The sequence below is a fragment of the Fukomys damarensis genome, unplaced genomic scaffold (assembly GCF_012274545.1).
Source record: "Fukomys damarensis isolate Sample0158 unplaced genomic scaffold, DMR_v1.0_HiC HiC_scaffold_34, whole genome shotgun sequence".
NCBI classification, from domain to species: domain Eukaryota; kingdom Metazoa; phylum Chordata; class Mammalia; order Rodentia; family Bathyergidae; genus Fukomys; species Fukomys damarensis.
In genome coordinates this window covers 23513105-23525410 of record NW_022900946.1, presented here as the reverse complement: position 1 = coordinate 23525410, position 12306 = coordinate 23513105, and the positions used below count along the sequence as shown (strand labels likewise).

General features: G+C 56.3%; 1 protein-coding gene across 2 annotated transcripts in view; it reads left to right on the top strand.

Annotated features, from left to right (window-relative positions):
- Window positions 1–45: 45 nt before the first annotated feature.
- Window positions 46–12306, top strand: part of LOC104859830 (proline dehydrogenase 1, mitochondrial) — a 17362-nt gene continuing 5101 nt past the window's right edge. The window contains exons 1-10 of one of the 2 annotated variants that reach the window (XM_010620678.3): window positions 46–131; window positions 3103–3311; window positions 7169–7203; window positions 7694–7843; window positions 8714–8778; window positions 8996–9112; window positions 9411–9490; window positions 10083–10164; window positions 11428–11520; window positions 11619–11765. In XM_010620678.3, the coding sequence (XP_010618980.1) occupies window positions 3127–3311; window positions 7169–7203; window positions 7694–7843; window positions 8714–8778; window positions 8996–9112; window positions 9411–9490; window positions 10083–10164; window positions 11428–11520; window positions 11619–11765 (954 nt within the window). In that variant the 5' untranslated portion in view covers window positions 46–131; window positions 3103–3126. Of the gene's footprint in view, window positions 132–169; window positions 2370–3102; window positions 3312–7168; window positions 7204–7693; window positions 7844–8713; window positions 8779–8995; window positions 9113–9410; window positions 9491–10082; window positions 10165–11427; window positions 11521–11618; window positions 11766–12306 lie in introns of those variants that run through there. The other variant, XM_010620677.3, reaches the window with a different exon arrangement.

Here is a 12306-nt window from a genome sequence, read left to right as displayed (position 1 = left end):
GTGGGCGGGCAGGTGGCCGCGTGGGCGGGCTGGGGCGCGCGGAACCTCCCCGGATCCCGTGAACCGCAGCGTGGGCTTTGCGGTGTAAAGCAGGGGCAGCTGTGCCTCTCGGAGTGAGACGAGCCAGGAAGGTAGGCGTTTCCTGCATTCCTTTTCCGACCTCCTAATTCTTTACTTGTCGGGTAATACCCACTAAAAAAGCAAAGACTAGTTAATTTTGAAGTACGTTACTGGCGGGGAATAAATTATCGCCTAGAATTTATAATCATCCTTCCTGGTCCACAAAGGGAAGTCTGGGGATATCGGAGAGGTTCTGGCCTGGGAACCTTGGATTCTACAAGCTGTGACCTGATGCTACCCCAGACAGGCCACTATGAACAATGTTGAGGAAAATGGGAAGCTGCCCAAACGACCAACTTTCAACTTTTGACAGGGCGACTGGTGTGGTTTGTGTTTCGGTGTCTCCGCAAAGCCTTATGAGGTCTGATGTGGGGATTTTTCAGAGATGAGAGAATCTCCTTACTAACTATAAGCTAAATAAACCTTTCCCCCTTTAACTTGGGTGTCAGGTATATTGTCTCAGCGACTAGAGAAAAGTAACCAACAGCGATTTAAAGTAGTGTGAAGCCTTTAGGAAGTAAAAAGCAGAACAAAGCCTTGGCCAAGCTAGGAATATCAGAGATGACTAACTTCAAGGTGACCCTGGGAAGTTTGCAGGGCACCAATTGTAAGTGGTCTTTCTGGTGTCAGTGGCTCAGTGCCTAATGCTGGAGGAAATGGGGCAGAAGCCAGGTCCAGGGTCTGTGAGCTGCTCACCAAAACCCAGTCCAGCGGGCTCACGAGAAAACAGTCCTCCCCTTATCTCCTGGCCTGCGGGGAGAATTCCTCTTGCTGAGGACTCAGGTTGGGACGGTAGGATTGTCAGACCTGCTCTAGGCTCATCGGGGTACGGGAGCTGAGTTTGGGACTGCCGCCTTATGTCAGAACTCAGTTGGGGACTGTGCTTACCTGAGAACAGTCTTAGTGAGAATTTAGAAAAGTCCAGGGCTTCGGAGCTCCAGTGTGATCTGGCCTAGGAGTGACAGGACAGATGATGGAAAGAGAACCAGCCTGGCTGTTGCTTCCTGTGCATTTGAGTCTTTTACAGCAAAGATGAATATATATGCTACTGGTGCAGGTCTCACATCCTCAGAGGGTACCCTCACCAGAGAAAAGACACCACAGCAGCTTTACAGGGGCCACTGGCTCTGGAAGTGGCTGTCATAAACCCTGTCAGTGTGCTTCCAGAGCCTTCTGCGCAGGCCACCTTTTCCTGGCATGTGGTGGACTCAGGCAGGTATTTCCTAGCCCACCTTGTGGAGAGCAGAGGGGTCCCCATGCAGCATACGTGGAGCTTACAGCCTATCTCTGGACCCTGTCTGTAACTGGGACTCCAGGAACCCACGCAGCATGGCTGCTGCTCCTCGGAGAGGTGCGGCTGTGGAAAAAGTTAAGTAGTTGCACGAGGTCACCTGGCCGTGTACAGGGAACTTTGCAGTTACCCACCTTCCGTCATGGTGTGCTCAGCTGATGCGGACATCAGAGGTTCATTTCCAGAGCTGAGTAAGGGTTTCCAGATCCTTTAGTCTGCCCCGCCTGCCACTTGGGCACTATCTGATTTATGCAAGATCTGTCTTTTCCTTCCAGCTACTCCTGAGTGCCCGTTTTCCAGGTTCTAATCCGCCTGATGAATGAAATGCAGAAACATCATAGTGCACAGAGGCTGCGAGCAGTCGGGAGTGATTGCCTGCGCAGCCCTGGCGCAGATGCAGTTGGGAAGATGGCCGGCGTTTGGTCCATGGGCAGGGGCAGTGGTTTGAGGGTGAAGATGTTTGACTTGCTGATGCTTTGGCTTAGGTTAGAGATGGTTTCTCACAAAAGAGGAATCCCATTGTCCGTGTAGCTTGAGAAACCCTAGTCATTTCCTGCCTTAGAGCTGAGTTGGCGAGGGGCAGTGTGGGCTTCATGCAGGTTGGTGACTGTGCTTCTGAGCATCCAGAGAGCTCTGGTTATCCCCATTCCCTCCTTTCTTGGCTCTTCCCCTGTGGGGGCCTCCCTGGTTCTCTGTGTCACGTTCTTGCCTGCCAAGTTCCCCTTCCCTGGCGCAGGTTAGCAGACTGTCCCCACCCATGGCCACAGACACAGCCTCTGTCTCCCTGTTCTGGATCATGTGGCCAGTGACCTTGCTATTTTCTTCTTGGGATCTCCCTCCCCTAATGGTGTCGGTGCTTTCTATTGCCTTCATTAGTTTCACTTTACTGGGACTGTGCTTGGCATATAGAAGCAGCTTGGGACGTTTGAAGCAATAAATGGCAGAAATTCAAGATGAGGTGAGGTGTAATCGGAAAGAAAACCGAAACCATTTTCTGGGCAGCTGTCTTCCTAAGGTCACGTCTGTCAGGGCAGCTGGTCAGCCTTGGACAAGAGCCCCCGGTCCCAGAGCGGGCTGTTTTCTCACAGACCCTTGTAGACCATCACCTGGTTTACTGTCGGAGCGTGCCTCATTCCAGCTGAGTGCAGGCTCAGCTGAGTTTTGTATGTGTTCATCATTCTGCAACTGTTTGAGGGCTGGCCTTGTGCCAGGCACTGTTTTGGGGACTTAGAATATGAGTGAACAAAAACACTGAGAAATCTGGGCACTCACACTGTAGAAAGTAGCCTCAGATCCTCCTCCCTGACAGTGCTACGGAGGTGTGGATATGGAGAGTGTTAGGAAAACGTCCCCTGCTGCCCCCAGAAGGACTGACCACGCTCTTCTTTACCCATCAAACAGTGGTCAGGCAGCTCATGTGTCTTGGGCTGACCTGTGAGCTGGCCCCCTGGTAGGGAGTCCACAAAGGAATAGTGTGCTTGCCCCAGGGGGTGGAGACCAAGGGGTGGCACTTTGGTCATGCCGTTCTGCCCTGGATAAGGACTGGTTCACAGTTGCTGGGCTGCCCTGGGTGGTCTTCCTGGAGGCTGCACGGAGGAGGTTACAGCGAAGAATGTAGGGGGAGGTATAAGCAGGGCTCCTGGGGAAGAGGTGGACAGGAGCCAAAACAGCTTCTTCCCTTTGCCCTTCAGCTGTTCCACATTGCCAGGAAACTAATGGGGCAGAGACTGTTCGATAAGCTGATGAAGATGACTTTCTATGGGCATTTTGTGGCTGGTGAGGACCAGGAGTCCATCCGACCCCTGATCCAGCACAACAAGGCTTTTGGCGTGGGCTCCATCCTGGACTACGGTGTGGAAGAAGATCTGAGTCCCGAGGAGGCACAGCACAAGGAGATGGAGTAAGGCCGGCCTGTCCTGAGCTGCGCAGGCACCTGGTGGCGATCCCAAAGTGCCCTGGGGCTGTTGGGGGCCACGGCCCCCCGCTGGGCTTCAGCCTCGGCCAGGTGAAGGCCAAGGCTAGTAGCGCCATTGGCCTGATTACTGGGGCCCTCTGGGGTTCTGCCTGGAAGTCTTGAGTTTTTGCTTTGTGCCAATGACGGTCTGGGCTTTCGTGGAAAGTTTGGTGTGTGCCTAAGTCCAGAGGAGACGGAGGACGGGAGTGTAAGCCATGGCCTTCAACCCTATCCATACCCCCACCTGATTGAGTACAATTTGCAAGCTAAGAATGGTTTTTGTATTTTATTTATTTTTGGTATTGGGGATCGATCTCGAGTCCTTGCACTTGCAAGGCAGCGCCAGAACCACTGAACTAAATCCCCAGCCCTGTATTTTATTTGTTTATTTAATTTATTTTGTGGTACTGGCGAGTGAACTGAGAGGCTTCGCACTGAGTTACATCACAAGCTCTTTTTTATTTTTGCGACAGGGTCTTGCTAAGTTGCCCAAGCTGAGCTCTTACTTGCAATCCTCCTGGCTTCAGCCTCCCAGAGTGCTGCATTTTAAAAGGGTTGAAAGAAATGCCTGGCTGCATTTTAAAAGGGTTGAAAGAAAAAAAAATGAAAACAAGAATTCTGTTTTGTGAGATATAAAAATTATATGAAATTCAAGTTGCTTTTGCCCTACAGGGCTGGAGTTGGGTAAATGTGTGGCCTCTAGGTCAGAGAATATATCACTTCCTGGCCTTTTGGCTAAGATCAACTGTAGGGCTGAGAATATGTGCTGCTTGGCTGGTTATTTCCTGGCTCTGGTGCAGGAGACTAGAGGCTCTGGCTCCCTGCTCTGCTAGTCTCTCTTCCCAGGGATTCCTGACTGGCTGGGTAGGTCCCAGTACCCGAGTCCATCTGGCCCCAGCCCACTGGGATAGTTTTCCAATCTGCAGGTGGCTCTGCCTGGAGGGTGTAAGCGAGGGAGGGGGTTGTAGCCAGGACCAGTGTAGTGGCCTGGCCAGAGTCTCCTCCTCCCACATCACTGACTGGCTGCAAGGCCACCACCTGGGAAGTATGGGGGACAGGTTCTGCTACTCTGCCCTCTTGGGCAGCGGGACAGAAGGACAGGGTGAAGTTGCCCTCTAGGATAGTGATTGACTCATAGGAGGTCCCAGAAAGACCAGCCCTTCCTTTGGCAAAGTGCTGGTGCTTTGGCCCTCACAGGGATTTGGGGTGCTCCCAGCCCTGACTGCCACTGTGCCGACCCACTTGAAGTTTGGGACAGGCCCACTGTGGACCCTTTCAGGCCTCCATGTTTGTTTTGCCCCACCCCACTCCCCCAAACCCCGCAGCCCTCCCACCAGGGCTGCGGAGGAGGGGTAGGAAAAGGCAGTCACATGAGGCCTCCAGCCCTAGAACAGAATGTCCCAGCCCTGCCTGAGCACAGTGGCCCACAGCTGATTGGCCTGGGGAGCCCAGCCCCTGCCTGGCCATTGGTTGTTCCGAAGGTGGGGTACTCCACTGGCAGCACCCTTGTGAGGCTCACTGCCAGGCTTCAGCTTTTACTGAGGCCGCTGTGAATAACCAACATGCTGTGTAGCATCGATACGAGCTGGGTGAAGATCTTGAGGTTTCACAAGGACAGTTCTCAGGACACCTTTGATAGGAAAACACTCCCTTCCTAAGGCAGCCTGACTTCCTCCCTGCCCTGCACCCGGCCCTTTGGAGGTGGGTGAGTGTGCCTTGCCTTGCTCCACCACCACCACCGACAAAGGCTTTGCCTCCCTCCATTGGGCTGCCCCGCTGCTGCTGACTGCTTATCCTGCAGGAGCCCCACTCAGGCTCTGGGACATAAGTGGGGGGTCCCTTCCTGACCTAACAGAGTGACAACTATCCAATGCCAGAGGCAGGTGGTAAGGATGCATGCCCAGCTTGGCTGGCAGCTCTACCTTCAGAGGGCCCAGACCATTGTGGGGGTGGCCATGCAGGTGCCTCTCAGCGTCCACACCCGTTGGCCTGCAGGCCCCTCCAGGTATACCCTGGCAGCAGTGATCAGCCCCACAGACCCCTGTGTGGGGAACTGCTTCAGCATCCATTGCAGGAGGCCGGGAGCTCTGTCTTCCTCCCAACCCATCCTGTCACAAGCCCCGTAGGCTGTTCTCTTGCAGAGGCCACCATTCTCAGTGAAGGCCATGGCATAGTCCCTGGCCTGACTCAAGGAAGCGCAGAAAAGATGGGGGCCAGGCCCAACAGTGATGTTTGGTGGTGAAAGCGCAGCAGACATGTTATCTAGACTGTGGGCTTCATGGTTATAGAGCTGAACTTACCCATTGGGGGTTACTTGGGCCGCAGGGTCCCGGAGTCTGTCCTTCCTGGCCGTGAGAACTTTTGGTTGTGCCTGGGCCTCTGCTTGAAGGGGTGGGGCTGTCCCTGAGACTGGGCCTGCTGATATCTACATCAGGGGCCTTAGGAGGGGACCGGCAAGGAGGTCAATTCAGGGCCAGCCTGCTTACTCGTTAGAGTACAACACTGTCACATGTGACATTTACCCCTCTTTTCTTCTGTTATTACATCTCGTCAGCATGAGGTGGTTGGAGCAGTAGCTGCCTACCCAGCTTCTGCCTCCAGGCTGCGGCCTTGTGAGCTGTGGTGCCATGTGAGGAGTCTTAGGCCCTTAGGGCCTGGCCCCACTATGACTTCTGGGTCCTGATCTGCATGTTTTGGCTCAAAGTCCCCAGATTAGGGCCCTGAGGAAGAAGTCGGGGCTGAGGGGAGGGGTTCCTGGCATGTGGCTTGGTGGCCCAGGACTTGCTTCCTGAGCAGTGAGGGCAGAAGCCACCACAGGCAAGGCCCCTTGATACACGAACCCTGTGAAGGTGCATTTCTGGTTCTACCTTTGCCCCAGAGGATGGTAGGGAAGAAACTGTTGTCCTTTCCTATGAGTCATAAGCAGGCCCCGATACTCCTGGTCACAAGGCTAAGCTCTGTCTCTCTGAGGCAACTGATTTAATACAGCTTTAAATACAAAGGCTGATGATAGACAAAGCCAGGTTGGGTCCAACAGGATAGGGCCAGGGTGAATGTCCCCTTCATAACAGCCAGCCAGGTGCTGTCCCCCAGGGCACACAGCCATGGACCTGCACCCCGGGAACTCTGAGGAGGAGGACGGCTTCTTCTGTGGTTCTGGCAGGAATCCTGGCATTGCTGGGGAGAATGACACCTGGAGGGTGTGCAGTGGAGGAGAGAGAGACCAGTGGCCATGGGGTAGGGCAGGCCAGACAGTGACAGCTGAGGGAGTGCATGGAGGCCAGAGCCTAGAGCTGTGGTCCTCACAGGACCCTGAGACTTGACAGCTTGAGGGAGGTCAGAGCGAGGGAGCCTCCCTGCTGGATTTGGGGGACTTTGTGTGCAGGTGGTCTGTGGCCTCCATTCTTCTTGACCATGTGTGGCTCTGTATTCCTACCTTTCTTTGGAAGAGCACGCCCTGGGTTGTTCTGGAAATCCAGGAAGATAGTTTTAATTACTCTTTGCCAACAGGGAGTGGCAACACCCCCAAGAAACTGGAGGCTCTTAAGGACATGGGGTTCCAGGGCCCCAGAGCTGCTGCCCTTCCCTGGCCCAGGTGGTTATACCCGAAGCCTGGGGTGGGGCTAGGCCTGCCTGGGCTAACTCCCAGTTGGGCTGTGTCTTGGGGCCAGCCCTGTCATGTTCTTGGGAGGATCCACGCCTCAGCCTCATCTTCCCCTCGCGCGAGCGCTCTCTCTCTGCCTCTTATCACCTGCAGCCTAGGCAGTATGACCCTGATCTTTGCCTCTTCCTCCTCCCTGCAGGTCTTGCACCTCTGCAGCAGAGAGGGACAGCAGTGGTGAGTAAGAGGCAGATACTCTCCCACACCCATGTGTGCCTTGGTGACACAGGAGACACCTTGGTTCTTGGCCCAAGCAATCCCTGGGGTGGAGGACAGTGCCCCACACTCCTCCCTGTGCCCAGTGCTCTTGGTCTGGCTCTGTGTGCCCTCACACACCGGAGAGCTCCCTGGCAAAGAACGGGTCCTACTTATTTCTTACAGGCCCCTCAGTAGACTCTCAGGCCCCTCAGCCTTCAGCAGGTGCTGGAGCCTTGGCCTTCTTGTCCTGGTTTGCCCCATGCTCAGGATGGACCAAGGGTACATGCACTCCAGCTAGGGGACCAGCGAGGAAGGGGCACATGGGTGACGGATAGGAGGGGAGCAAGGGGGAGCTGTGGCCTGCGGAGTGCGGGAGCCCAGGCGGAGCCTGTGCTGAGGGTGGTGCGGCCCTGGGGCTCGGCCTCTGTGTGCGCCGCAGTGGAGGATTGCAGCGTGTCCACCTTTCCAGGCACCAATAAGAGGGAAAAGCAGTACCAAGCCCACCGTGCCTTTGGAGACCGCAGGGATGGTGTTGTCAGTGCCCGCACCTACTTTTACGCCAATGAAGCCAAGTGTGACAGCCACATGGAGGCCTTCCTGCACTGCATTGAAGCCTCAGGTAGAGCCCTCTGTGCTGGCTGCGTACCTGCCAGGCGTTAGTCTGGGAAGGTCCCTGGGCAGGTCCCTGAGGTTCGTGTTGGTGAAGAAGGTGGGCCCCAGAGGGGGCTGATCCCAGCTCATACTGGACTTGTGCCACATCCAGCCCCTTCTTGCCCTGTCCCACACTCTTGCCCCTTGAGGTGTGGTGGCCAGTTATGGAGCTCTGGGGGTAGTCAGTGGACTGAGCCACCCCTATCCTTGGGGAGTCCATCCTCTATGCCAGAGAACCTCTCCCCGGTATGGCCTTCAGGGTTCTAGAGGGCAGGGGGAGGCACGTTGAGCCACAGAGTCGGTGAGTGCTGGTGGACTTGTGCCTTCTGAACGTTTTCAGATCAAAGACTGATTCTGGGAAACACCATCAGTTGGGTTGGGGGCCCCAGCAGTCAGGCCAGTGTCCCGCCATGTTGGTGAGAGGTGTCTCCTGTCCCTTGCCTGGGAAACGATGCCAAGCAGAAGCAAACATGAGCACCCTGTGTGCTCCAGCCTCGGCTCTACTTAGTGTTTCTGTGTGCTATGACCCATGCATGGACAACCTGTTGCTGGCATAGAGGAGGAAACTGAGGCAGGGAGTGCTGGGAAGCCCATGGAGCCTCCCTGGCTCCTTTGCCTGCTGTCTTCCTGCACTATGTGGCCCATACACTTTACTGAGTCACCTTTCCCACCTCTGTGGTGGCGTCTGAGGTATGCTGGGGTGTTTGGGGGTCAAGACAACACCGTAGCTAGAGACGCAGCTGCAAGACCAAGCCAGCATGGGCTCCTGGTCCTTGCTCTACCATGCTGGCACCTTGTTTCCAAGAACCCTTAGAGCTCTTCCTTTGGCTTCTAACAGGTGGAGCCAGCGATGATGGCTTCTCAGCCATTAAGCTTACTGCACTGGGGAGACCCCAGTTTCTGGTAAGTGCTGGAAAGTTCTGTCTGGAGAGGCTTTCCAAGACCTCGGGGCTGCTGTGGGCATTTTATGCCAGCAGACGTGGCTGTAACTTTGAGGTGGTGAGCTGGGGTACTGGGTGGGAGAGGGTGTAGCTGTAGCCCTGTCCTCGGCCCCAGAGGCTACACGGGACTGGAGAGCCAGGTCTGTGTCACAGATGGTAGCTCAGGCTTGCTTTTCCAGCTGCAGTTCTCAGATGTGCTAACCAAGTGGAGACGGTTCTTTCACCAAATGGCTGCGGAGCAAGGGCAGGCTGGACGTGCTGCCATGGATACGAAGCTAGAAGTGGTGGCCCTGCAGGTTGGGCACCATGGGGCCCGGGGAAGAGTCCAGTCCTGGGGCTGTGCTGCTGGGGTCAGCCAGGGGAGGAGGGAGGAAAAGGAGGACCTTCACAAAAGGACTCTGGGTGTGCTGGTAGGAGGGCGGGGAGCTGCCCTGCAGATGGCGCCCTAAGCAAGAAAGTCAGCAGGAGGGCGGGGACTTGTCTATGGAGCAGAAGCACAAGCCCGACATGGACCCTGTCGGGTGCACCACGGACCAGTGGAGGGTGTGTTGAGACATTAGTGGGCATCAGCATTGACCCCACCTTCTCCTCAAGGAGAGTATTGTGAAGATGGGCATTGCGGCCAGGCCCGAGATAGAAGCCTGGTTCACGCCGGAGACCCTGGGAGTGTCCGGGTAAGAACTGCCCCTGCCTAACAAGGGCATCTTCTTCCTTGGTGTGGCCATGGCTCCAGCTAAGCTCCAGCAGCTTCTCCCAGGTCGGGTCACTTTGCTAAGAGGGTGGGCCTCTAGGGTGACAGCGCCGAAGGGACCCCTGCCCCGAGACATACTGAGGAGTTGACAGGGAGCTGGGATGCTGGGGCTGCAGCTGGACACTGCAGACACCGGCCTTCGTGGGGTTCGGGTTCCAGAGTGAGTGTCGGCGCGCCCTCCTTGAGTCCCGTGCCCTACCCTCGGGACCAGGCTCCTTGTCTGCCAGCTGCCTGTTTCCTACCTTTACCTCTTCCCTGAGCCTGGTTCGGCATTCCCAGTGCATGCTTTGTGTTTCTGTAGCCACCACAGGAATGTGGGGAGGGGTTCATTTTTTAAGTGGAGAACAATATTTATGTTTTGTATTTTAAAACTGAATAGGGATGGGGTTTGTGGTGGCTGGGTTTGGGGTGCTCTTTTGCGGTATGGGCTGGTTTGTGCCTGGGACCTCCAAATGACCCTAGTGCCGTGGGTAAAGCTGTGTGCACCTCCTGCGCTGATGCGCCCTCTCCCTCAGCACTGTGGACCTGCTGGACTGGAGCAGCCTCATCAACAGCAGGACCCAGCTCTCTAGGCACCTGGTGGTCCCCAATATGCAGGTAATGCTCCCCTCCTGGGCCCCAGCTCAGATGGCACGCAGCCAAGAAGGGAATTCAGCTCACCGTGTGCGTCTCTGGCTGCCCATCCTTGGGACACAGTGTGACCAAGGAGACTGCCATCCTCTACCCATGGGGAAGAAGACCCATGTGGAGCCTTAAGACACTACCTAGAGACGGTGTCTGCAGAGGTTTCTTCTGAGTCATCTAATCCTGTGGCGTTAGGTCACCCCAACCTTTGTGGCCAGAAACGGCAGCATTTTATTCCTTCTCATGCCTTTGGGCTGGCAGGGCTCAGCTGGGCCCGGGTCCTCATAGGGTTTGGGGCCGCATCACACGGAGGTCTGGAGGTGGATGCCGCCCCTCAGCTGGGCTTCCTCCCAGCATGGCAGGTAGCCCCGAAGACCCTCATCTCCTGAGATGAGGGACGGGCAGAAGCCGTGCTGCTTTCCCCAGTTTAGCCTCAGAAGTCACATTGCTTCACCTCTGCCCCATTACCAGGGCAGCCAGTGTTAGAGGAGAGGATGAAACTGCTTGACCCCGCCTGTGCTGGGCTTTGAGAGGAGCAGAGGCCATCGGGGAACTGTCTTGCAGATGCTTCTTTCACACTTCCAGCCCCAGCCAACTGAGGCCCAGCCGCTGCCCCAGCGCCTGGGAGTGGCACATGGGGTGCAGCTCTACACCAAATACATGGCCAAGAATAAAGTGGTGTTTGTGTCCAGTGGGAGAAACTGGGACGTGCTGTGTGGCACCCAGGAGAACCCTAGCGGGGCCATGGAAGGCCAGTCGGGGAAGGTCAAGTCACCAGCCCACTGCTTACCTGCCTGGCTCCTTGAGGGCCGCTCTCTTGGTCCCTTGCTGCCAGGTAGTCTCTCCCTGGATGTCCCGTCTGCCTGTAGCCACAGGTTTTCCCTCTGGAGCCCTCTCCTTGTTGCTAGCTCAGCCTGTCCAGTTATTGGGTGGTCAGAGTTCACTTCCTCTGCCTTGTTTGGGGTGATGGGAGCCCCTCAGCTGTAGGACCCTCTGAGGCTGTGCAAGCAAATCCCCTGGGGCGCAGCGGCTGGCACAGGTGCGGGGTGCCCTCCTGGTGTCGCCAGGCCCAGGCGTCTTGACAGCAGAACAGCTGCCGTGAGAGTCCAGGGTGTCGTCACTGAATGTACAGGGGAGAACAGGGAGGGCAGCCTCCCTGGCAGGCCCAGCTGATCCCCCTGCCCCGTGTGAAGGGGAGGAGGGTAGCACTACTGAGAGATGTGACCCGGGTCTTAGACAGGACAGCTGGAGCCGTTGCTGTCACGGTTCACCGAGGAGGAGGAGCTGCAGATGACACGGATGCTACAGAGGATGGATGTGCTGGCCAAGGTTCGAGCCACCCCGTGTGGGGTCTGGGCTGGGGCTTGAGCCAAGGGGAGGCATCTGTCGTGCTTGCGCTGTACTCTCTTGAGCCCTGCACCTTTCAGAAAGCCGTGGGTGTGGGTGTGCGGCTGATGGTGGATGCCGAGCAGACCTACTTCCAGCCCGCCGTCAGCCGCCTGACGCTGGAGATGCAGCGCAAGTTCAATGTGGGGAAGCCACTCGTTTTCAACACGTACCAGTGCTACCTCAAGGTACCCGCCTCGCCCTCTGGTGTGCGTCATGACCAGCCAGCCTGCGGGAGAGGGGCCTTCTTCTGAGCCTGCAGCCTCTGCCTGGCCCTGCTCTGGGCAGAGGCTGGGGCCTGCAGAAGAGGAAGCAGGCATTGTCCCTGAGGAGCTGATGGGGTTCTCTGCAGCAGAGCTCGTCCTAAGCTGGCCAGCAGTGCCCAGGAAGAAAAGGACACTGCCCAGCAGCCATGCCTGGGCCTGTGGGAAGGCCACAGCTGGAGTGCCTGCCTCAGAGTAGGAAGTAGGACCTTCAGAGACCCTACTGCCAGCCCCTCTTCTGGGCCTTGGGATCTGGACAAGACAGGGTGGGAGAAAGACAAAGAACCCACCTGATGTGCTTTAAACCCCAAACTTTGAAGGCTTCATGGATGGCCATTTTTCTGCCCAGTTTTAGCCTAGGATCCTCTTTAAGTGTCTGATGAGGGGCCAGGGATTTAACTCAGTGGTTCTGCCACCTGCTTCCCAAGCACAAGGACCCGAGTTTGACCCCCGGTACCAAAAAAAA